Below are 25,976 nucleotides of genomic sequence, written 5' to 3' on the forward strand. Positions count from 1 at the left end.
GCTTATGTGTAGGTGTATGCCAAGCAAGTGTTCCAAAAGGATAAACGAGACTTGTCCACCAATCAAGTCCTCTAAAAGGAAAATTCGGCGTTCTCACCCACTAGCTCTGAAGGTGCCGGAATACTGCACGCCACATTAACGCTGCTCATTGCTCTTCCACTGCATGGCTTTTGATATACCGTAACAGCGCTGGTCTTCCTCACCGTTCCACCTTCAAGAACACAACCACTACCCACTCTTTCCTCTCGCTATCTATAATCCTTTCACCGTTACAGCGCGCATAGAGCACATCCATCCACTAAATGGTTGATCAAAGAGAAAAAAAACAAAAAATGCCGATCACTTGAATGCCAAGCTCAGACGAAGGGTAAAGGTCAAAGAATAAAGATTCCCTTTTTAATATTTAAATCGGGTATCAAAATAAACGTAAACTGAATGGGAGAAAGTAAAGAGTAAATATAAGCCTGCATAGACATTTGTTGAGTTTCTTTGTCTACGTTCAATATATCGTACACTCTATAGTGTAACTGGTGCAAACTTGAATCTAAAAAAAAAAAAATTACGTTATCTACGAATCTTTTTTATAGCTACAGCAACACGTAAAAAAGTTTTGATTTTTATGCGAGCGACGAGTGTTTAAATAGAAAATTTCAATTTTTGACTCATCAAGCGAAAAATTGTGTTATGATTGAACTATGTGTTTGCAAATTAAACTTTTCTACTTCCGACATTGAAGAGCATTAAAATTAAAAGGGCAACCGAAACTTTTTTTATTGTAGAAGGTCTTACAGCATTGCCCAAGCAGTGGTTATTGCTGCTAATGGGTTCAATTACAAAACCTGTTGATTCGCATACGAATTGTATGACGTAACGTTCAATTTCATGCTTTCCAAATTAATCAAGAAAGAGCAGAAATCTCCATCTTGCCGCTCCAATGATATCAAAGTCGACGTTTGAAAACCTGACGCCTAAAAAGCCTAAAACCGTAGTTACGGTAGTAGAGATCCACTGGCAATGTTTTATGTAGATCTGAAACATAGTGCAGATAATAAATAGCTTTATGAAACAAAATACTGTAGTCATGCTGTCGCTAGAGTTAAAACTTCTTTAAACACCAAAAGCATACCGCAATGTCATCAGTGTCAATATTTTGGACGCGCAAAAACTTATTGCACAAAACAAGTTGAATGTATTAACTAATACCTGCACTAAAAGCGATGGCACCTCAAATGCGAAATGTGAAATCTTCAAAATGTGAGCAATTTGCAAAATCGTTTAGCCAAATATGAAAGTCATTCTATACACCAGCTGCTTCTTAAAAAAAAACGTAGAATAAGCTTAATGACAATTCTTCCGTGAATCAAGAAGAATTGCCCCTTCTTAATAGACAACACTCGATTACACATATCACGCATATAACTTTAATGTTTTGCATATACTTATACCTACCTGTCAATGTGACAAGCAAATTTTGTGGATCTTTACAATCGCAAAAATGAGGATAGGAAGCTGAAATTCGACACAAACCTCCTTTAATTGGCTAGAAATGTGAATTTAAAAAATGGACGTGATCCGATCACATACATGATCACAATGCAGAAGAACTTAAAAAAACCTCGAAAAATACGGACAGTTCTGTCTATCTGTTCGGGAATACATTCCTAATAAACTGCTATTCAAAACATTGTCGATGGATTTATTAGTGCATCCATCATTAACTGCAACTTTTTAATTCTAATTAATTTCCCATTTATTCTAACGTATATTGGACTGGATTTTGTCATTAATTGTGGACGTGTCCGTTAACGCAATTAGAATGCATCTCGGAATGAACGTGAAGGTAATCGTAATAAAAACATATAGGTTGCAAGTTTGTCTTCATGGAAAAAATCCATTTCTAATTTAATTAATAATTTAAAACAGAAAATGCTAATCTGAATAGTTTTCTGGATCGACCTGAGGTAGTCTATGGGTCAATCCGTGTATCTTTTTGTTCAATCCATTTGTCGCCATTTTTTGGATATTTTAATGAAATTCGGTACACTGACATGTTTCGGTCGAAGGACGAACGCTATCGGACCACTTTTTCTACCACTTCCCCTATAATGCCGTAATTTAAAAAGTCGTTCTTTGAATAATAGTACTAAGGGAAGAACTGAAAGGCTTTTAATGATGGATCGCGACCCACTAAAATGTTTTTACTTGTTTCAATAATGTGTAGGGCAAAAAAAAACGTACATGAAAGATTTATAAAATTTATATTTGTAAAATGTTTCAACAACAATCTTTCAGTGAAAGATTACCTTAGCGGTTCTAAAGACATTTTTTATGAACTTACTTTTATATAAACTGATTGTTATGGAGCTGCATACTGAAAATTCTTTGCAAAGAAAACACAGGACTTTCAAAAATTGAGCTACGTGTTCAAAGTTCAGCACAGTAAATGTTTTTATCAAATTACTGTTATGGCTCAATTTTCAAAATAACATATTAAAATTTACACTTTTCTGCCCTTTAAAAGATCAGTTTTCGTAAAAATTCTTATTTAGGGTAGGATACAAAAGATATTTATTATTTATTTACAATGAATATAATGTTTGTCATATAATTGAATATGTATATATACAGTAGATTTCAATCAAAAATTTGTTTTCCTATGTCTAATGTTTATTAAAATTAATTTGATTTTACTCTACAGGAGGCCTGCAGGAGCTACAGGAGCTTCGAAACTGCACCTCGATATTTGATAAAGTTTATTATTTTTATAATTAACAACGTTGAAATCCTAATATTATATTGCATATGCATCTGATGATTATTTCAATCATTTTTTGCCTTTTTTTTATTTATTACAAGCAACTCTGTGCTTTGCCTTTTAACAGGGAATTTAGCGAGGGCTTTGTTTAATTTGATAATAAAAATTATGTCGGTCTACTTTTAGGCTAACTTAACAGAAAACAAAAATCCAACTCTGTTAAAATGCAAAGCCGTCGGCAAAACAAAGGTCCAACTGTTAAATTGTTAAATTGTGGCATAGTGGTGAAGACAGTGTTTCTGCTCTACTCTTATTTTTATTTTGTTTTATTGGTGGTGGCTTTAGAATAGAAACACTCTCAACTGCCACGTTATTAAAAATTTATCTCCTAAAAATAGACATTCTAATTTTACTATATTACCAGACATAAGAAAACGCTATTAAGCTAACAGCACCGACAAATATAAAATAAATTCTTCAAATCGTAAACTGACGCAATATAGGTTTACGATGTTTGCTTATAAAAAAGTGTAAAACTGTGAATAAAAATTGCCTCAATAAATATGAATAACTATGAAAATAATGCGAAATGTATGTGTACATGTGCCTGTACAATTTATTTCAAAAACAATGTCCAGAATATTCTTCTGCAAGTAAACATTGCTTTTTTTTCTGCAAAGTACAAACACAGTATGGCGGAGCTGTTGCATGCCAATATAAAATATTCTTTCATTCTTATGCAAATTCTTACAAAATTGTATAATTTTCCCCACAAATAGCGACGTAGGAAACCTTTAATAAATAGTTGTCTAAAATTGTCTTTCGAGAAATATTAATTTTGAGCGTTTTCTCTGTAAGTTTGTTTGTTTTCTTCTTTTGTTCGTTTCTTATAAATAGAAATAAACGAATTTATTGGAAAAAAGTTTCAACATCACAAAGGTAAAAATATTTGGACTTTCGGAAAGATTTTCTACTTCTACTAGAAAGAAGATGATAATAGATGCTTCTCGAGATGCTGATGACATGCCAAAATAAATAAGTTTTAATAAACATAATTATATGAAAGTGAAAGTCAATCTTACTTTCAAAATACCATCTTCAATTCACATTCAATAATATGTATTAAATTATAAAATGTAAAAAAAAGTAAATTATAAATGTAAAATAATATGTATTGTCTTAACCGTAATAAAAGTAGCGCTATTGTGGAACTCGGGCGGTTTATATAAAAACTGCGGTGGAAACTACAAAAATGGTTAAGTTAACTTGGGATGAATGTTCAAAACGCTATGAAACACAGTGCGGTTTGCGAGATTTCGTATGCAGTCTTGAGAATAATGAATGATGTAGACTGGACCGGAACGCACCGGAGGCCCAAAAAAGCTTTGCCGGAAAATTCGACGATAGCAAATCTATTTGCAAAGGAAGAGTTATTCACTTTATGTGGTTTTTGAAGCTTGTTTGTGGTTTCAAAAATAATTACATTTTGATTCATTATAATATTGAAACGGCCCAGTCAATTTTTTTAATTTTTGTAGAGAAACTACAGTATCGCCCATAGCGTAAACGGTCAAAATTTTCTAAATTTATCTGCTGTGGCTTATGAGTAATGAGTAAAAAACCAATTTTTTATTCCTTTTGAAAAACAGAGTTGTTCTCACTTTACGTAGTACTTTAGACGTGCCCCTCGCCCAAATTTGCCCATTTATAATACCAAATTGCATGAACTCTCAATGTTTCTGCCAAATGCGAAGTTAATAGCTTCATTTTTGCGGCCAGGATAATGTTCACAACAGACATTATACAGAGGAACAGACGAATATGCTTAAATCGAATAGAAATTTAACGCTGATCAAGAATGTGTATAATTTGTAGGGTCTCTAAAACTTCCTTTTGAGCGTTGCAAACGTTTTAGCAGAGCGAATATATGCCTCCTCCTTCGGTAACATGTATAAAGACGCTATTTAGAGGCAAAGGAATTCGAAAAGCATCATATAGTCGTATATATGACTACCAAATTAGTGCTCGTGGATCCAAATCTCAACTGCGGCCGACGTTACTTTGATCGCAGCTATATTTACCGATTGGGGACACAATCACTAGACCGTGACCATCTCCCTATCACATTCTCTATCGTTACTTCATCCTGATAATCAACTTGTTGCACGAACGCTTCATAAAAACGCCCGTTCGCAAGTAGTAAAAGTGATCTTCAACCTGCGCTAGGAACTTCTTCCTGAAATTGTTCTCCATATTACGATATCTAGGAAGATCATTACGTATAAAAAATTCAGCTTTCGCTTTCGTTTTCCGGCTATACGCAATAGCATTCATTGTCGTGCGTTAACTATCATTTTCATATTCACCACCAAAAGATGGCGTTATATTCATTACGTCAAAAAGTTTTAAAAACCCAAAAAGAAGAATTAGAGATCCTATAAAGTATATATATTCTCGATCAGTATTAAATTCTGAATCGAACTAGACATATTAATTCGCAGGAATTATGATTCGAAAATGAAATTCACAACTTTTAAAGTTTCAATGCGAAGTTATTTCATCTTCTTCTTTAGGCTTACTTGTATAACTATTTTGTCATTTTCCGACTTGGACAGCAGATCGTGAGGGTTTTGCATAATTGTCGTAAATAAATATAAATGTACATGTGAAATTTGAATTTTTAAGAAAGATATTTTGCACATTAACTAATCATTTATAGGTGGAATTTGGACACTAACTAAACAAAAGTGGCTAAAGTGGTAATACTGGTAACACTTTTTGTATTATTTTTTTTTTAATATTGTACTTGTAACACATCTCCAATCTTTTAATCTATTTCTCAACTAAGGATTCATTGAACATCCTGTTGGTAAATATATAAGTAGAAGAGAACATAGCGGGAATAAACTTTTGTGATTTATACATGATAAACATGGATGTGCTGGTATTGACGGATACCGAATCAGAAACTAGTGTGGAGCAGCTCGAAAGCAAATCTGTTAAAACCTACAGTTTCTTCCAAGTTGAAGCAAACGATTGTTGTAAGTAACTACTCCACTGAACTAATTAACCCACTGAACGATAGCTTACAATTGTTCGTTTCAGTAAAGGATAATATAGATGAAGATTCGAAGTACAAAGAGTAAGTACAATATTCAACTTTTATTAGAAAAAGTTTAATCGCTTTTTGCTTTGTTTTTATAAGTTATGAAGTTCGTTTCCAAGCTGAGATACAACAATGGAAAGCGTTATATTTTGAAGCATACGAACACATGAAAAGATCGCAAGAAAGCAATCTAATAATAGATAGGAATATTTTATCTGCTGATCAACTGGTGTATTTGCAAAATGCCCCTTCTCCGCAAGTCTTCGTCCGGGATGCCTTGGATTTCCGCAGAAAATTTTACTTGTTTAGGGAGACGAAATATGCCGAAATTAGGGATATGCTGGACAATCTTAGAGATTTATGTGAACAACGGCTAAGTTTGATCATGGCCAATGAAATTTCCGATAATTTTGCCAATACTAAAAAAAACGAAATAGTAAGCTGAAATAACGATTTACTAATGAGAAACCAAGATGATAAGAGAGATAATAAATCGATGAAATACACATGTTTTACAGTTAATTGAAGTAGATTCCAAGAATCTTTCTACTCTTTGCCCCAAGCGGCTAAGTATTTCATTAAATCAGTGACCCCATCAAAATCTGTACGGCTAGTGGGCGGCCTGTCACTTGTTAGCTTGGGGAGACCCTGACCCATTTTCATGCGAAACTCTTCCATCTATTTATCAACACATAAACCGGCATGTAACTAAATAAAGGGCTTCTACATGTCTGATTTACTTACATTTTTAGCTCCTGACAATTTCCAAACCCCGAAACAAAATGCACCCGTTCCTATAACAGCATACAAAGTGCCCAAACCTAATGCTTTCATTGCTAAAGCAGATCCTTCATCCAATAAGAGAACGGTTTTTCGGCCACCTTGTTGTATTAATTTAGTCTCACTTGCTTTGGCTTTGCCCAACGTACGCGAAAAACCAAATAAAGCCGATATACCACCAACTAATCCCAAAAAAAGCACAGCTGCAATTTGCGTAATTTCTAGTTATCTCAATCTTTTATTAAAATGAAAAAAAATTTGTTATCTACTACCTTCAATTTTATATTTTTTTCTTATGTCTAAAGATGCATTGGGCTCAATCATCTTTGTGCTGTAACCAAGTAGCCTTTTTTCTTTGTTCTTTACTTCATTGCTTATTTAAATTTCTTTCGACAGTGCTGCCAGCATAGAATGACTTTGTTGTCACAAAGAAGTTTTTAATTAATCCGACCTGTTCGTCCCTCCGATTATAGGTCTTTCAGCAAAAATCATTACGAATCCAAAGTCTTACTTAGGAAAATGAGTTTGCGTTCAAAGTACTTTTCTTACTGTGGCCAGGCTAAGTTTGAACATCGGCAAAATTTGTTTACAGCGTTTAAAATTTTTCCCTATTAAAAGCGCAATAATTCAGAAAACTTGAAAAAAATGGTCTTCTAAAATAAAGAATTCGCTCAAAGTTAACAACAAAGCACACATCTGTAAGGCGGAGCCTTTATATACGATTTGTAGACCTGTACAATTTAGTTTTCAGATGTAATAGTGATATTTTCAAATAAAAAGGGCTATATGCTGACTAGTAATAATAGTTTACTTAAGGCTTTTCATTGTAACATGGGCTCGTTGTAGATATAAGAATATTATTATATTATATTTTTCTATTTAAATCCCATATTGGATATAACATTATTTTTTGTCATCCAGCAAAATCAAACAGTACGTTCAATGCGTTTCCCTTAAATCAGCTGTGTTTTTGTTTATCTTAGAACTATTGTTTAAAGTTAAAATTTGCTGAAGATTGCAAAATGTCGAGAACAATTTTAACTGCGTTCCGCAACTTTCAATGCAATGTTAAGAATGTCAATAGAATAACTTGCAGGTCAGTTTGTTATCTAGCTATATATTTTGTAATAAAATTGGATCTTTATACATTTAACAGCATTGCGAGTTTTCGACAGAGCTTTAAACCAAATGATTGGAAATCTTCGTTGTTGTCCAAAAATGATCTATTGAAGTCATGCAACTATCCACAAATATTGAGCAGGTCGATGTTTATACAAACTCAAGATACTCCAAATCCAGATAGTTTGAAATTTATGCCAGGGGTAGATGTGTTGGGCAAAGGCAATACATATGATTTTCCCTCAGTCTCCGCTGCGCATTGCAGTCCTTTAGGTAAATAGATCAGAAAATAACTGAGTCAATGGGCCTATTGAAATTTGTTCACATTTTATCTCCAGCGAAACTGTTATTTCGCATTGAAGGCGTACGTTCGGTTTTCTTTGGTGCAGACTTTATAACTATTTCCAAAAATGAAGACGCCGAATGGGGTATTATAAAAGCCGAGGTATTTGCTATTATTATGGATTTCTTTGCTAGTGGTTTACCCATTTTGAATGAAGCGACACCGAATTCCGATACGCAAATCAATGAAGATGACGATGAGATTGTTATGATGATTAAGGAACTCTTAGATAGCCGCATACGGCCTACAGTGCAAGAGGATGGCGGCGATATTATATTTATGGGCTATGAGGAGGGTGTGGTAAAGCTGAAAATGCAAGGTTCCTGTTCTTCATGTCCCAGTTCAATAGTTACATTGAAAAATGGTGTACAAAATATGTTACAATTTTACATACCGGAGGTTCAAGCAGTAGAGCAAGTTTACGACGAGGTCGACAAAGTAGTTTTGTCAGAATTTAACAAGTTGGAAAGGAATATGAAATTAAAAGAACAAGCGACGGTAAATGAAGCAGCACCGCCAAATATTGAAGAGAAGAAATCCTAATTGAATCTAATTGGTTTTTGTTAAAAACTTTGTATAATTTGTCTTGTTTCATATAATTTAAATAATATTTATTTTGCGATTGCGATCTCTCTCAAATTATCTAAAACCTTAGGTAACGTCCCTGTTGCTAGTTATTTTAATAAATAATGACGTTCTAAAGTGAAAGCAAATTTTCATTTTTTTAATAGTATCAAGTGTAATAGATAACCTGGTCCGGATCATACTTCTTAACAGGCTTTCTGATGCAACCTGCAGTCAATGCAATATGCCATCTCGTTTTATTTTAGACTCGGGATTTTCTTTATTAGTTATAGTTTAAGTAATAACTAAAACTAATATTTTGATGTTACATAATTCCATTGATCAAATTTAACAGATAATAGATTCATAAATGTTATGAATAAGTTTGTCAACAATAAAATAGAATCTCAAAAGCAGTCATTTTGGTAACAAAGCTACGGTGGAAATTTTGAAGAGTTGTTGAACCAATACGATGATGGAAAAGCCATAAATTCTCAGCGTGCATCCAAAGAGTGCAGTCCTTACCCATTTGTGGAAAAAATTTTGCATCCCGCAAGTAGTTAATGCTTACTATATATAATAATTTAATGTAATTGGACCGAAATAGCTGATCAAAAGTATATGTAAGAAATCACCTTAAGTCTATGATATGTTACGTCGCACAATTGTGTGCTAACGGCAACCCTGCTGTATAAAAATACATAAAAATTGTTGTTGGTTTTTACTTCCACATGGATCAAGTCTTGTTGTGTTTTGTAATATTTATGTAGTTATAATAATAATATTTAATTATAAAATTAATCTTAAATAAAGTAAGCATTACTAACCGTACAAGTGGGATTACTTTAAGTAATCCAGTTAAGTTATTTGACTTTTAGAGAAATTAGAATCTCATCATAAACTTCAAAATTCGTCTTCGACATCTTCGATAAAAAAAAAGCAAAATTAAATTAAATGTTAACAATATTGTTACGCCATACAGTCGTTAATGTGCGACATAGATCTACGATTTCTTTAAATTATGGTCAAAGTATATTAGTGCGTAAATTTTTGTGTACTTCAGTCCAGAGACAAGCTCATTTGCCGCAATTATCACCATATGATGTAAGTCCGTTCGCGCCGATCTCAATCGTAAATGTTTTGATATTGGAGTATGTTTATTTTGTTATTTAATTACATTGTCAAGGTCAATTTGATTTTAAGAGAAAATGAGTTCATGTATACATTTACTGAGGAGCAAAATTGTTCAGTGCATGGATATGAATCAAATCAATTAAGTTCTAATAGACCATGTGAAGATACCCGAACAGAAGCTAGTTTCATACATAAAAATGGTATTTTTTGATTGTCTGCAATGCAATGAATATTTATCTAATTTGATATTATTGTTGTAGCTTTTATATGCGGCATTTTTGATGGTCATGGTGGTCCAGCTTGTTCCCAAGTTGTATCTAAACGCTTATTACGGTATATAGCTGCCAGTGTAATTGATCGAAAGATATTGAAAGAACAAATCAAACAAAAATGTAACAGTCAATCATTTCTTAAGTGCCATAATGATAAGGTCCGATCATAATATATAACTATTCAGATATTAATGATTGTGTTTTTTCAGGTGGATTTTGTTAAAGAAATTAAAGATCTTTATGAAGAAAGTTTTAGTAAATTCGTAAGAAAAATTTCTAGTCAAAGTCAAAATGAACGCTCTAAGGAAATACAAAATGCTTTTCTTTCTTTGGATAAAGATTTATCGGAAGAAGCTTTACGTCATACAAATATACGTACAATGTCTGTCGCTATGTCTGGTAAAGTTTATAAGTGCTTATCATTTAAATTGATTTGATAAGTTACGTAATGTCTAACATAGGTGCTGTGGCTTGTGTTGCTCATGTGGAAGGTATCGATTTACACGTAGCGAATACCGGTGATTGTACCGCTGTATTGGGTACTCAAAACACGGAAACTGGTCAATGGCTTTCAAAAAAACTCACGGTTGAGCACAATACCGACAATCACCGCGAAGTAAAGCGCATATTATCTGAACATCCTAAAGAAGAACGCGATACTGCCATACGTAATGATCGTTTGTTGGGCCAATTAGCACCACTGCGTGCCTTAGGAGACTTTCGTTATAAATGGTCGAGTACCACTATGGAAAAATTTGTTGTACCTGTTTACGGTGAGGCGTCAATACCGCAGCATTACTTTACACCGCCATACTTAACAGCTGAACCGGAAGTTGAGCATCATACATTAACGCCCAATGACAAATTTTTAGTTATAGCCAGCGATGGACTATGGGATTTTTTGACACCTTCACAAGTTGTGGGTTTGGTTGGCGAACACCTAAGTTCAAAGCGAATTCTAGAACCAGTCAAGATACCGTCCGGAGATGTATCGTTACAATCGATAGCTGATTTGTTGGCGCAAAGGAAGTATGTTTTTAAGCTAAGGCTCCATCTTGAGGAGAGATTTAAATTCGATTAATGAAAAAAAACTGTTCACTTGCTACATATTACCATTTTTCAGAGCTGGACTCACAACGAAGCCATTGGATCAGAACTCCGCAACTCATTTAATACGTTATGCGCTGGGTTCCACCGATTATGGCATTGAACATTCAAAAATCTCCTATTATCTCTCACTACCTCAAGATGTTGTGCGTCTTTACCGGGATGACATAACCATCACAGTGATTTACTTTAATAGTGATTGTATTTCCAGTCTAAAAGATACCGGAACGTCTTAATTTTGATAACATCTCGTCACTAACGAAGATTGTTTATTCTATTTTAGTTTTCTTTTGTGTAAATAGTTTGTTCAAAGTTCTTTTCTTTAAACGTGTTTGGTAGCTGCTGATGAACTGATTGATTTCGTTCCTTCTTTTAGTTTTAGAAATTACTGTTTACCGTTTACTATACATTTTTTTTTTTTTTATGCATTTGTTCCTGTTAAGAAATGTATGAAACAAATCTTAGTTCAAATCTCTGCAAATGTAAAAACGATTGCCAAAAATATTGTTAAAATAAAATGATTACTCTTCCAGATGAGTTTTTTTTTTTTCAACTACTTATTTTGATTAAAAATTTTCCCTCGCAATTTTACGTTTCTGTTCTTTTAATTGCTGTTGAACTTTTTACACATTCTGTGGTTTGGTTTGTTTTTTTTCTTGTAAAGCAATTTTTGAAATCATAAGAAAACAAAGTAACAAACAGCCAGTGTCGACATTTTTGAGTTTTATAAGTTTTTTTGTTTACCACTTATCGGATAGCCCGACAATGGGATTCTGTATTCAAAGCAAGTGAAATCAAGTGAAATTTATTCAGAGCTCTGCCTCTCCTGCTGGCGTCATATCTCTTTATTTAATTTGTAGCTACTGCTTCAATTGCGTCTCTTCTGTTTTAGAGCAAAATCTTCAAAGATACGATATATTGTATGTTGAGCAGAATGGTGGTTACTCTGAGAAAATTATTAGATTTGGTAAGATGCAGGAAACATTAAAACTTCTAATTGGCGAAATATTTTTTGATCGTGAAAAATTTGATCGATCTCGTCATTATTTGTTTTTTCGTTCTGTTACCCTAGCAATCATTCTTTGTTTTTTTGCTATCAAAGCGTCCTGCAAACTGATCATAGCAATTAGCATTAATATTTTTACTTAATTCCGGAAGCGAACATAACACAATGTAATCCAAAACCAACATCTTAATGGCTCTGGTACGAAATACATGGCGATTGATTATGTCAAAAACCCTTCCACGAATGCCGCTTACAATGTGCTGACAATAGTCTAATTTTCGTATGTCTTTTCCCACGCTAGTACCACGAATGCATATATGGCATGGAACATTCATCAAGTCGTCTAACGCATAACAGCTATGCTTCCCTTAAAGAGATATCCAAACTCTGGAAAGATTGGTATCGAAAATGTAGCCGTCTTGTCAGTACCTGATTGGGCTTGAGCAATAACATCACGACCTTTGACGATTTTCGAAACCTAATGAATACCACAATAAATAATAATTTAGTACAAACTATAGATTGGTGGTATTTAAACAAAAGCTGCAGGGAGTTCTATGAAAATAAACAAAAGCCCAGAAAAATTGGAAATTTTTAAGAAAACGGCTAATGCAAATACGCTAAAGGATAGTTTGTGTTCGAATTTCAAAAGTAAGTCAATGCAATGCTACCAATTATAAAAGACGAAGAAAAAGTAATAAGCGACTTGCTAAGTTTGACTTGCTAATATTCATTGCAAAATCTTGTACGATAATCGATCGCAAAATAAAGCAGAGAGCCTTTGGTTTGCTATATGATTGTATATAGCGTTTACGTCTTATTATGCATATTGCACGATTTTACAGCACTTGTGATAATCATAGTTAACTACACAAGCTAGAAACCGTACTTACCCCATTTTTTTGTTTTGAAAACTAGAATTGACTTACGTTCTCCTTCCCAACTGAGAAAGAGATCAAGAAATTCGTCTTATGCTCTTTTTTTCGCAATGGCACATTTTCTTCGTCAAAAACTTGTTTTCTAAAAGAATTCATTCTCGCAGTTGATTTTCATGGATTATGTGGATCGGTCGACCATGATTATCTGTGTTATTTAAAGAAAATCTATATTTTTTCCTTGCCGTTTACGACGTGATAGATCAAATTTTTCCCATATTCCAAAATATATATGATGTGTAATTCGGAACACTTAAATTAAGCGTTCAATAAGATATATTTAAAAAAAAAAACTCCAATTTTTATAGTCTCCACCCGTAGTGGCACAAGGGTATATTAACTTTGTGCGGATGTATGCAACACTTAGACGGAAGGAAAGCGCTTGATATAGGTTCCGATTGACTCAAAATTATTTTCTGAATCGATTTAAGCTTGTTTGTCCGTCTGTCTCTCTTGTTTTCCTGCGTTCAATCTACAGGCCGTAGGTTTTGACATATTTTCATCAAATGTGAGTTTTGGCCGAACGAAGAACACCATTGAAAATGGTTCGAATCAATCACTTTCTATACAACACCTTATATTGAAATGTTGATATTTGGACAACTGTAGGGTATTTAATAATGCGCCACTCCCCACTTGTTACTTTTTTCAGACTAAAGAGTGAAACAGATTCAACACTAGCAAAACGGACTCTCAGTTCAACTTTTTGCAAAGGAAATCAGATACTGAATCTGCTACCGTTAATAAAGTACATGCTACGCTTTTTTTACCCGATCTTGAAATAATACTATACTCTTCCCTAACACTTTTTTTTTTTTAATTCGAATTTTTTGACAATATCTTACAGAAATTATTGTATACAACAACAGAATACAGTTGCTGGGGAAATACTGCGATCAGAAGTCGGTCGGCTTCCAATATCCACACATGTGGATAGTGACCTGGGCTACTGCGTGCAATGCCTGAATTTTATTGTCATTCTTCATTTGAATCATACGCAGGAGGTTGTGCTGGACATATCTGACATGCAAACTGATGATAACATTTATGGTCTACTCTGTAATAAACGTGCACGCTTGCTATCAAGTAGTGATGGGTAGTTGCGAAACGGGTTTTTATTCCTAATCTCAATTTCGATTTTTATATGTTGTGCTTACGGGCTGACGTTCATTGTAAACTTTAAACTTTTTTTCTAATAAAAATGAATTGGCTTTGCCTTATAAGTTTGTGATATGAATTCCATTATTGCTCTCTTTGCAAGACTTTTTGGGAAAATATGTAGAGTTTTTTGATTTTACACGATTTTTTAAGTTGTTGAACATATCCCCAAATTTGCCTATACGCCACTTGTATTTTTTTATACGATTTTTTTTGCACGTTTTCTGAGGTAGGTGTCGTATGCCGTATAAAAAAATGAGTTGGCTACAATATATTAAATCGGTTATACCGTTCTGTTGACTGATTCCAAAACGTACAAAGAATTCGTTTTCCCGAATGCGATTGTTTTAATAAAGGAAAAGTTTAAGCACACATAAAGAAGATGTTTTATTGCAAGAATTTGGAGGAGAAGAGATCTCAAGTATCCGTTGGTTTGTTGCAATTGTATAACCAGGCCAGATTCGCACAAATGTTTCGATCTTGATTTTATAATTAGGACTTGGCAATTGGAAACAAATCGCGATTGGATCCTTTCAATATATCTTACTTTTTATTTTACTTATTATAAAGCAAAAATCATATTTTTGAGGTTTTCCGTTAACTAACGATTTCTAACTTAAATTCAAAGCGTTTTCAATTACGATTGCAAAAGTTGTGCATTATTTTATTACATTATATCACAATCTAAACCTATTGGCAATAATGAATTAAAATTTATGTGACAGCCTATTCATATTAATTTCATTACACTAATGTAATTAAATACTAAATAAAAAATAAATGAAATCTATGATATTTTAAACGGGTTCCATAATTAATATCATTACAATGCGTATTGCAATTTTGTTTGCAAAACTATTGCATATTTATGGGCTTCGCACACTATACTTGCTTGCAAAGAAAGGAAGTTTTCTTTTGTAATACAAAAACGGTGGCTTCTATTTCTCGAATTTTTATTGCATCTACGGTTGAGGAAAAATCAGTGCGCTGATTATGCTGCATACAGTTTATGATACGGGATATAAATTAAGTTTTGGCAGATGAATCTAGCAACCGGTGGAACCTAAATCAGGCTCACCTTTTATTGTACTATTCGATCCAAACTTATCTGTCCATTCGTCTATTTGGTATTTTTATGTTTAATCTACCAGTCACAATTTTTGACACATTCTGATGACGTGTTTCGGCTTAAGGACGAACGGTATTGGGAATGGTTCGGATCGGACCACTTTTTCCATCTCTCGCCATATAACGTTTTTTTTTTTTTGATGAGTCGTTCTAAGAAAAAACACTGCAACTTTTAGAACTTTGAGACAAAAATCGCCTACTACTAATTGGTGTGAAAACCTTGGACCGGACAGGGTAATATTTTGAACCCCTAGTCATATGACCGTTCTTACAGAAAATGAATCTTTAAATAGTAGAGATTTAGTTTTCAATATTTCTGCATGAAAATTCATTCATAATAATACATGATAGAACAATTATCTATTTTTTTGGATCCTAACTCATACAAGGATTCTAATGAAAAATAAGCCTTCATATGCCAAAGAGGACTAATTTTTAACAATTTTTGATTTCATAATACATTATGTGTTTAGTAAATCAACCATAGAGGATTTGGATTATATTAATCTATTTTTTCAGGTCGCTCCTTATCCGCCGAATTTTCTGCATCACAGCAAATAGTTTGCCATTAACTCGTAAATATTTCACCAAACAGGGACTTTTACTTCGTTTTCATAATTGGATTTGGCAATCGAATAAACCAATGACTACAAGCGTTTTCTACATTTAGCGAAGGGCCAATTTTAATCGTACACATACATTTTTGATGTTATTTCTTTCCCTTTCTCTGTTGTAAGATAGGATCCTTTGCAAATGCTCTTTTCATTCTAATAACTGAAAATATTTACGACTTTTTTATTTACGATACCTTCAACTTATTTGATTTTTAGAGTTTTGAAGCTTGATCTTAATAAAAATGAAATGCCCTGAAAAATAACAATACATGATTTGCTTCTAATTCCATAGTTAATCAAATCTTTAGATATGGTAGTAAGATAAGTTAGGACGAATGGACTGCCACATAAGGAAACTAGAGTAAGGTTATTTATTAACTCGCATAAAAAAGAATTGCTTGCCGAAAACTGATTGCATCCATACATTTTCTACATTTATCAACTGACTGAAAATACCTATGTTTAAAATTGTAGATAATATCACTGTGTCGAACCCTAGACGTTCCTATTTTCAAGATTGCAATTTTATTCCAAAAATAATATCATGTTTTATAAACTATGCCCGTGATATATATGTTATAAATGATTAATAGAAAGTCACTCTCAATCATGACATGTCATAAAACTCTAACCTAGTTGGGCGATGATCGGACATGGGAGAGGGAATATCTCTTATTTGTCGATCCGCAACAGATTTGAATCATGAGGGTCTAAAAAGCATAATATTAGCGCAAATAACTTTCATTGCTTTGAATTTCCAAAGCCGCGATGAATGATCCTAAATGAGACGTTTAATTAACTTACTCAAAATTCAAAAAAAAAAAGTAAATGAAGGATAAATATATATATACTAATGACGATTAAAACAAATTTACATCCTTCACATTATCAAGTGATTTTATTTTGTGAATTTTGCGGTAATTAACGAAAGTTTGTTATCAGTGAGAAATAAATGTCAACGCTTCCATGCAGTTGTTTGTCGAGCAGATAAGCTAAATGCCTAGTCCATAAAAATGAAACAAAGCCACTGATTCGACATTTCGGTTCCACTTATTTATGTACAAACATTTATTCATTAAAACAATATAATATTTATCTCAACATAATTAATTGCCGTAATTAATTTATTTATAAAACAAAAGACATTTTTTCTGCAGTCTCTAGGACTTTTATCTCGCGATGGGAGTAATCTTTGTTTTCACGTCACTCTTATTTAGAAACCTTAGAATTTATGAAACTGTATAATAGCTTCATTTTAATGTAACGTTGTTGTTGTTATTGGTGTTGCTATTATTATTGTTATTGCTATTATTATTATGTTGGTGTAGCTGGGCATTTTTTTGAGCATGTTCAGCCTCGCGTCTTAACACGCAATTAAGAAATTCCACTTGTATCGAAGTTATTTCTTCAGGTGGGAAACGTTGAATTTTCTTTTTAAGAAAATCAAAGAATAAATCACACTCCTCACGTTGATGTGCGCAATAGGCTGATGCAAAATTCGTTATAGATGACACTGGTGTCGGTGGAAAGTTAATTAGCGGTGCTTGGGTAAACGAGGAATCGGCTTGGTTTTCAGATTTTGCGACGGTGGTGGTGGTGTTGGCTGCAGCAGGGGACGGCGTTAGTTCTGGCAATGAATGTAAATGCACTGTCGATGAGGCTATAGTGACACAGGACGCGCTTGTGTCCAAGGTAGAAGAAGTAGAGGGAGTTAATGAGGCGGTTGATGAGCTAACAATAGGTAGATTTTTAAGTTTTATAGTGCCAGTTGCTCCGATAACACTGCTGGCACTACTTGAATATTGAGAACGAGGTGTGGGATTTATTGTACTTATACAAAAATCATTGGCATCGATATATTGAAATTTAGTGTCATCCGAATTAGCTGAATTGCCTCCGCCTGTTCCACCTATAATAGTCTCACAATCAACGCTCGGGGCATTTCCAGCTTCTTCATACAAGCATACTTCTTCGTAGTCTACTTCTCCACCGTTTGGCCCATCGTCATCTAACGAATTATGTTGTTCGTGTTTGACAATTTCGACGCAACCTTCCATGCTGTTTGTGTCATGATTCAATTCATTATGGGACACATGGGACATATTTGGGTCTTCATGTGTAACATCGTTGTCATGCGTTACATCTTCATAGGCAGTCAATATAAAAGTGTCTGTATCGTTCACTGATATAATGCTTGAGTGGACCATATCCTGTGACACAACGTGTTTGTTATCGTCGTTACCCCCGATTACGCCCTGTAACAGATTGTCCTGGGCGTCCTGGGCATTAGTGTTGTTAAAATTTTGTGTACGATGTGACTTCAACTTGGGTTGGTAGACATTTGACAAGAATTCCATATCTTTAGCATATCGCCATTTTGACAAGCCATCACCTATTTTAGTTTTACGCAAACGATACTGATGGTAAGTATCCCGTAAATTTTTCCACTTACGACGGCACTCTTCGACAGTATATTTATCTGAGATGTCTCAATCTTTTTATCAACAAGATTTAATTATGACATAGATTACTCACTTCCAATTTGTGCTGCTATCTGAGCCCAGCCATTAAGTATATCAATACGTCTACGCTGATTTGGTTGCAATTTATAATTGTACAAAGTAGGATTTTGCCTAACTAAGTGTATTAAGGTAACAATATCATCTGTGGGGGCCGAATCCTTTTGATATCGGCGTCTCTCTGCGTAAAGAGGTTATATTAGCAGAGTTTACCGTTATATGTTATAACGAATCTTTGGTTTATATTACTTACTCTGTGTGGTTTCCATTTCAAATTTTCTATTTATGATTTCCTTATAATATTTATTAACTACGAGTAAATAACTCGTTCCTTCTGCTGTACATGTATGTTTTGTTTTGTTAATGCGCTAAGCAGTAGTGGCTTTGATTGGTTTCAGTTCATAATTTTCGCTGCTATTTTCATTGCGAGTATTTCTATTTCCGTTGCTGTTCTTATTTGAATTTTACTTTCCCGTCTTTTTTTAACGAGAATAAAACAAATCCTAAATGCTTATATACATTTATATTTGAAAGAATTAACTTATTTCAATTGATAATTATGAAAATTTCTGAAAATTTTTCTGTAAATCACACTTTGCATCGTGTTGTGTGCAAAAAAGCTGTTTTCTTCTTTTTATTTTTTCTTTGGTAACATTTATACACTTGTAATATATATAAAAGATTAATGTTTTGTAATTTCGTTTTACACAATGACTATCGGTCGAAATGTGGTAAAAAGGGAAAAACATACAATTAGCGTGGCTCACAGTTTTGCCTTTGTCTATCGTCATATATCTTCTTGTCTTTTCTGAGATAATTAGCGGCGTTAAAAATGAATAAAATATTGATAAAAGCTGATCAAAAATAGAAAATGTAAATATAAATAAAAACAAGTAAAATTGTTACTCAACTTAGCAAATCATCTGTTGTTAAATTGCTGATTGGCTGAAGGCGGAAAGAAGGAAAACATTACGGCCGATTATTAAATACCCTACACTACTTCATTTAACATTGTTATTTATACTGCCTGTCAAGTAATCATATATGTATTTATTCCGTCCAAAAATGATGATAAGTGAATATATTAATTTTCAATTTGTGTTTTATAGAAAATATCTCGCTTTGGGTAAGCAAGGCATATTTTAAGGTATAATTGTCTTCATAGTTTTGCTGTTAGTCGAAAACGCCAACAGGAAGTGAACTTTCATATGAGCAGCGCGGGAAAATTGCAAGAATGAGACTTGCTGGTAAGAAAATTGTCGAGATATCAGTTGCGGTAAATTGGTACCGCAATGTGGTCTCAAATTACCTAAAACACTCCGATAAATATAGTCGCACAGTGGTGTCATCCTAACGGTAGATCAGTGGAGGAAGAGGAAACGTATACGCCATTTAGCAACCAATGAAATAAAGGCAAAATTGGTCGCAAATCTAAGGAGACATCGTGTGCAGCAACTTCTTAAAGATGCCATTCGTCTTGGGTATGAACACAAAATTGCCAAACCACGCTTTACCCTGTGCCATAAAAATGCCCCCTTTTCATGAATATTGAGGAGATGTGCGATATCCTCATGATGATGGATCCTTTAGCGTATGGGCTGCATTTTGAACACGAAGGGAGACAAAACAATGCTTTGTGCCCACTTGTTAGAGGAGAATTTTGAAAACTTTTTGAGCCCTTTACCACGCAGACTGTAACATGTTATATATGTAACATGTAACATGTATATATGTAACAAGTTCTTATTCATAAGCGCAACACAATACTACGTCAATGATATAATCACATAAGTTATTGTTTAACATTACAAATTAATATTATCTTTCATTTTTCCACATATTAGGTCATATTGAAAATTCTGCGCGGTTTTTTCCGGGGAATGGTGTTGATGCCCATATATATTGGGCAACGAACATTTGCTCAAAAGGTGACATTTCAGCTTACATTCCTTGTGAAGATAGTCTTTTAATTTTTTGCTCGTGTAAAAAGTTATATTGATTTGAAAATAAGTGAAATATCTGAAGTAATACGTGACGTGATGCGTTTTTACTATAAAAAAGTCAAAAACATGCCGAAAAATTTGTGAAATGTGCGGTGAGAATGCTGTGAGTGGGTGAAGGACCCAAGAGTGCTTTGCTCGATTCCGTTCCGGAAATTACGATGTCAAAGATGCGTCTCGTAGCCACTGCAAAAGTCGATGAAAGTTTGCAACTGGTGGGGCAAGACCGGCGGGAAAGCCGTCAGGAAATAGCGGAGGCACTAAACATCAGCCACATGAGAGTTTGGAATCATTTGAAAGGAGCTCGCTTACACTTTGCTATGTGACCTGACGTAATTATTTGCTATGAAGTACATACGGAGTATGGTTTTCCTCTGGTATAAAAGATATATTAAGGTTATGTAATTTTATCCTTGAAGCTTCTTTCTAAGCGTTACAAACTCTTTGGTAAAATGAATATATCCCTAATCCTTTGGTGATGGGTATAAAAACGATACAAAGAATTATATAACTTCTCTCGAATGTAAGTAAAAGTAAGAAGATCGATGATAAGAATGTAGTGAGAATCAGAAAGTCAGAGAGAAAGAAAAAAAGAAAGAAGGAAAGAAAGAAAGAAAGAGAGAGAGAGAGAGAGAGAGAAAACCGAAGCTTTTGAAGACGCACGGGCGTTTTGTAGACGGCATTCGTGGGATATGAGCGGGTATTGCTGTGCTGTTTGCAGACGGTATTGGTTTGTTTATTAGCTATTTGTAGAAACTAATGATTTATGTGAAATTAAAAGCAAAAGCAATATTCAATCATTCTTTTATATATATTTTATTTTTATATACATTTTTTAATATAAAATGAATATAATTTTTCTAATCTTTTACTTGAACTTTATACTTCTTTAATTGGATATTTTCTCAAGGTAATTGAATAATCAATATTTTTTTACATATAATAATAATAATACGTCAAACATTTCTACATCAAAAATTTAAAAAATTATTGTAATTAAAAAAATCTTAGAGAAAATGGACCTTAGGACCCAACGCAATTTGAACTGTAGTTATGTGGCTGTGTAACTTAAAAGTTTACGTGCACACAAATTGTGGAACGTGAACTTATGAAAAGAATTTTATTTCCGTTTCGCATAGACTTAGTTCGCATAACGCATAACTTGCTTCGCATAACACATTGAAAATTACTAACAAAAAAAACCTTTTTTAACCTCTCTCAGAGTAGCACTGAAAGCAATTCAAACGTTTTCTTCTCTAAGAAAGTGATAATAAATTTTTGTTTGTCTTTTTTTTATATATGACCAATCGCTCAGGGGATGTCACCCGATCAGAAAGAAATGAGAAAAGAGAAAGGAAGAAAGAAATAGCGAACTGGCGGCTGCAGCCTAGCGGATGCGTGCCCAATCGATATGACTTTATGACCAAAGTGAACTCCACCGCACTGAGACTTGAATCACCAAAAACTGGCTATGTAGTCGCGAAAATATCCAAGAAGATGTCATTGTTGAATCTACTATCCGAAAATGATTTTCTAAACTAGACGTGGTCAATTTTTCCCATTCTTGTGCAGCATTGCCCATACGCGTTTCAAATTTTTGTACATTTATCTGTCATAGTTTATGAGTAATGAACAAAAACCAATTTTTTGCTCAATTTGGAAAACAGAGGTGTTCTTAATGTACTGTGAGCGTATATAATTAGGGCTCAATTGTTATATTTGTTATGAGCGTGATAACTTTATTCGTTACAGATGAGCCTTAATCGTCATAAATCAGCCGTTATGCATAGGCCCAAATCGTCACATCATTATGAAAGGTGGCGTCTGGTTAAAAGTCTTAATCGTTGTTTAGCGCTGCGTGGAATTCTGAATGATGAATTTGTTTTGAGTTTTTTGCCCCGTAAAATTTGTACAAACTAATGTACGAAAACATATATACACAATAACATATATAACAATAACAATAATAATAACGATAATAATAATAATAATAACAATAATAATAATAATAATAATACCAATAATAATAATAATAATAATAATAACAATAATAATAACAAGAATAATAACAATAATAATAATAATAACAATAATAACATTAATAATATAAATAATTCATAGGCTCTCTGGCTTATACGGTCGTCTTTCGACACACTAGACTATTGATTCTAAAATATTGTTAAAAGAAAATGTTAAAGGGATGTAGGTGTGGGCACAGTAAATGGGTCAACAAATCCTTAACAGAAGATCATTAAAAAAACTAATATCTTACCGAGAATTTCAAAACTAATTATCCACTTGCTCTTAACAAGTAAAAATTATATCGGCCAAGACACAAAATCAATAAAATCATAATAATGAGTGTTAAATTCTATTGAAGCCAAAGAGCCTATATTAAGCCGCGTTGCTACCTGATATAACAAATTCTGCAATAAATCAAACATAAGAAAGTCCAAATTAATTAATTTAGCGGCATTTTAGGTATCGTGTCTAACGTCAAAAAATCAATTCACAAGCACTGATATCCCGATGTATTGGCAGAGGAGTGTTGCAGCAAATGGCGGCGACAGACTTCGCTGTGTTATAATAATCGAACAAATCAACTGCTGTCATTTTTTTCTGAATAACGCCAAACAATACAAAGAAGAAGACAAAAAGTAATGTAATTTACAGTAGTTCAAATAGTATTTTTCTATTAAATCGTTTTGTGTTGGCATTTTTCTTATGACACTTCCGCTTGGCTTATACCTAAAATCCCACTTTAAATGCTTGGCTTTTGCGTAACGCTCCTCTCTTATACATTGCCCTTGCTAAATATTGAAAAATCAAAATTTTGTATATGAGTACATGTGCCCATATATATTAGTATTATTATTTTGAAGCAGTTGATCAGTTGTCGGAAGAAGTTAAAAAATTATACAAATAAATGCATATATGTGCAATTAAGGTGTGAATTGGATTTATGTCACAAGCTTGGCTTTGCCGAGCTATTTGAAAATCTTGAAGCTCGGTCTGTTAGCATCTAATTCAACCGACCTAATGCCGCGAAATCTTGCAACGTGCCCGTTTGGCTTCGCACGATTCAACGAGTCTGTATTGAAAAACCTAATACAAGCGATGTGCGTGAAGAAACTGATTACAGGTGAAGCCGAAATATTTACTTTTTATATTATATTTGATCTATTCTTTCGGGAGTTACCAGAAAATTATAACACATTCTATATACTATGAACCGAACTTAAAAAATTCATCTTATAGATGATATAGAACAATTTAATTGGTTTTCGAATTTGATAGGGAAACTTTGAAAAAAAAGACATTTTTTAAAACTGACTTTAACGAAATTTTGCGATTTGATAGATCCTTATCTATCCACAGATATATATGCATATAAACAATATATATATTTGTAAATATGTATATATAGCCATAAGTATGTGTCTATATACATAAAAGTTCGTGCAGGACTGTTTATATACCTTAGTTACTTATTTTTCATTTTACATTTCTGTCAGTTAGATGTAAAAAGCTCTGGATGTATCCGCAACAGAATTTGACTAATGAAACTTTTAAATAAATATTATTTCATTTCATTGCATTTTGTCCATCTATTTTGTGTTTAGTGATATAAATATATTAATTAATTAATAATTGCGTTTAATATATAAAGAATTTTATAAATGACATCTTTAAAAATTTACTTATTAGAGAATTTCTTTACGCTTACCAACACTGTCGATTTTTCTGGCTGATTTTTCAGTTATCGGCAATCGAAGTATTATGTGAAAAATGTCATAAAATTCTTTTTTTCGTGGGGTGTTTATATTTTTTCCATCGATACAAGAGAAAATTTTCAGAATAAAATATGAAAAGTGTTTAGAAAAAGAAGTAAAAAAATTAATTTGACAATCGTGGAAATTATTAAAAATTCTTCAAAGTATATTTGATTTAATAAACGTATACATCTATATGAAAAGCGATCACACATATTTATGATAGAAATTTAAAAGTCCACATTCATACATAAAATAATGGTCAAAAAATTGCGAAGTGAGTGGAGAAGTTATGCGTATATATGTAAAGATTAAAATATTGAATGAATGAAAAGACAAGAAACTAAAAGAAAATTTGCGTTTTATATGAAATGCACAAAATGCTAAATATATACGTGAAATAGAAGAATCTTTTTCATATAATATATGCTTTTGAGAAATGTAACATTTATATCCATCAGTGTGTGAATGTAGAGAAAAAAATAGTATCTTGGCTGTTATCCCAAGAATTTGTATGCAAATATAGTTTTATATTTATATAATGAAAAAAGGTATTAATATGTCTATATTTTTTTAAATACTTCTTTTCATATGGTTAAAGAAAAGCGTGTATTAAAATTTCATCCTAGTTTAAACAGTGAAAGCTGTTTTATAAACATTTTTTTTCTCTTGCAACGTAGAAAAAAATGGTATGTGTGTATGTGATTATTATCTTTGCTCTTTTCTTTTGCGCGTTGTTGTTGCTGCCTTTTCCTCTGCCTACAATGTATGCCTACCACCGCAGCACATTATTTAACTTGTATGGCCAAGTGTGCGAGTTTGTGATTGTGATTTTTCGATAAATTGTTTATGTATTCGTTCATTTATTTTGTTATGAAAATTGTTTCAATACATCGCGCAAAATAAACAATTGTTTAATAGAAATAGTGTTTGCGGTTAATTGTTTTCCAGGAAACTGTAATTATGCAAATTTTTCTTAAGTACTTGAATGAATAATTATCTGCTGACATTCTGAATTTTTGCCTAACGATATACATAACTATAAATTAAAGTGTAAAGAGGCCGTCATGAAAAATTTTTATTCAATAGATCCATGGGTTTGCTAAAGTAGCGCATTCGTCGGTGTTTCTCCAAAATTATTTAAAAAATTGTATATTTTTAACATTATTCATTTTCGCACAAACATAGGCAGCGTCCATGCTTGGCAGCGAATATGTTATCAGGTAAAGAATAACTAATTCGTCTTCTGCTAAAGGGCAAAACATATGTATGCATTTTCTTCAGGTATTCTGTCTTGGACGGGCTGATTTCCATTTTATAATTTCCGCCGTAACGAATATATAGTTGTTTGTGCGTGCGAGTGACAATGTTAATGTGCAAAGTTATGTATGTGGAGGCCGGAAAGATGGAAAAGAGCAGGGTGGGAGAGATAGGGAGAAGTTTAAGAGGACTAACGAAGGAGAAGGGGGAAGGGGAGGGGGGAAAATAACTTTGCGAGAGGTAGAGATGATAAACATGTAAATATATGGTAACGCAAATTTGATGGTTAACCGCCGCCCTCTGCTCCTTCTCTTGTATAAACTTTTTGGGTTTTTATAATCATGCTCTTACCGTTATTTTCCTTTTCCCCTCTTCTCCATAACCAACCATATAATTTTATATT

General features: G+C 33.2%; 6 protein-coding genes across 11 annotated transcripts in view; 4 read left to right on the top strand and 2 right to left on the bottom strand.

Moving 5' to 3' along the window:
* The first annotated feature begins 5,214 nt into the window (after positions 1–5,214).
* Positions 5,215–6,306, top strand: LOC119637422. Its single transcript, XM_038033442.1, has 5 exons — positions 5,215–5,414; positions 5,475–5,523; positions 5,604–5,796; positions 5,861–5,897; positions 5,961–6,306. Exons 3-5 carry the CDS (start codon positions 5,679–5,681, stop codon positions 6,304–6,306), a joined length of 501 nt encoding a protein of 166 aa, XP_037889370.1. The 5' UTR covers positions 5,215–5,414; positions 5,475–5,523; positions 5,604–5,678.
* Positions 6,166–7,030, bottom strand: LOC119637357 (transmembrane protein 242). Of its 5 annotated transcripts, none has more exons than XM_038033333.1 (4): positions 6,914–7,030; positions 6,606–6,844; positions 6,367–6,539; positions 6,166–6,280 (listed from the first exon to the last, which is right to left on the bottom strand). In XM_038033333.1, exons 1-3 carry the CDS (start codon positions 6,963–6,965, stop codon positions 6,408–6,410), a joined length of 423 nt encoding a protein of 140 aa, XP_037889261.1. In that variant the 5' UTR covers positions 6,966–7,030; the 3' UTR covers positions 6,166–6,280; positions 6,367–6,407. The 5 variants fall into 5 exon arrangements, with proteins under 5 accessions (XP_037889261.1, XP_037889260.1, XP_037889259.1 ...); XM_038033332.1 differs by having other exon boundaries at positions 6,166–6,302; XM_038033331.1 differs by having other exon boundaries at positions 6,166–6,318; positions 6,378–6,539; positions 6,914–7,029.
* A 571-nt stretch (positions 7,031–7,601) lies between these two features.
* Positions 7,602–8,811, top strand: LOC119637360 (NFU1 iron-sulfur cluster scaffold homolog, mitochondrial-like). The gene is made up of 3 exons (XM_038033337.1): positions 7,602–7,737; positions 7,798–8,033; positions 8,099–8,811. Exons 1-3 carry the CDS (start codon positions 7,664–7,666, stop codon positions 8,644–8,646), a joined length of 858 nt encoding a protein of 285 aa, XP_037889265.1. The 5' UTR covers positions 7,602–7,663; the 3' UTR covers positions 8,647–8,811.
* Positions 8,812–9,419: 608 nt separating this feature from the next.
* On the top strand, positions 9,420–11,712 carry LOC119637329 (pyruvate dehydrogenase [acetyl-transferring]-phosphatase 1, mitochondrial). Its single transcript, XM_038033290.1, has 6 exons — positions 9,420–9,771; positions 9,854–10,001; positions 10,062–10,231; positions 10,283–10,472; positions 10,535–11,102; positions 11,197–11,712. The coding sequence occupies exons 1-6, from the start codon at positions 9,622–9,624 to the stop codon at positions 11,414–11,416; spliced, it is 1,446 nt and encodes a 481-aa protein (XP_037889218.1). The 5' UTR covers positions 9,420–9,621; the 3' UTR covers positions 11,417–11,712.
* A 5,034-nt stretch (positions 11,713–16,746) lies between these two features.
* LOC119637423 lies at positions 16,747–19,159 on the bottom strand. The gene is made up of 4 exons (XM_038033444.1): positions 18,794–19,159; positions 18,557–18,721; positions 17,328–18,500; positions 16,747–16,799 (listed from the first exon to the last, which is right to left on the bottom strand). The coding sequence occupies exons 1-4, from the start codon at positions 18,807–18,809 to the stop codon at positions 16,747–16,749; spliced, it is 1,407 nt and encodes a 468-aa protein (XP_037889372.1). The 5' UTR covers positions 18,810–19,159.
* Positions 19,160–24,426: 5,267 nt separating this feature from the next.
* Positions 24,427–25,976, top strand: part of LOC119637341 (BTB/POZ domain-containing protein 7) — a 6,778-nt gene continuing 5,228 nt past the window's right edge. The window contains exon 1 of one of the 2 annotated variants that reach the window (XM_038033311.1): positions 24,427–24,590. The gene's annotated coding sequence lies outside the window, so the exon portion shown is untranslated. Of the gene's footprint in view, positions 24,591–24,651; positions 24,865–25,976 lie in introns of those variants that run through there. The other variant, XM_038033312.1, reaches the window with a different exon arrangement.

This window comes from Glossina fuscipes, unplaced genomic scaffold (genome assembly GCF_014805625.2).
Source record: "Glossina fuscipes isolate IAEA_lab_2018 unplaced genomic scaffold, Yale_Gfus_2 59, whole genome shotgun sequence".
Taxonomy (NCBI): domain Eukaryota; kingdom Metazoa; phylum Arthropoda; class Insecta; order Diptera; family Glossinidae; genus Glossina; species Glossina fuscipes.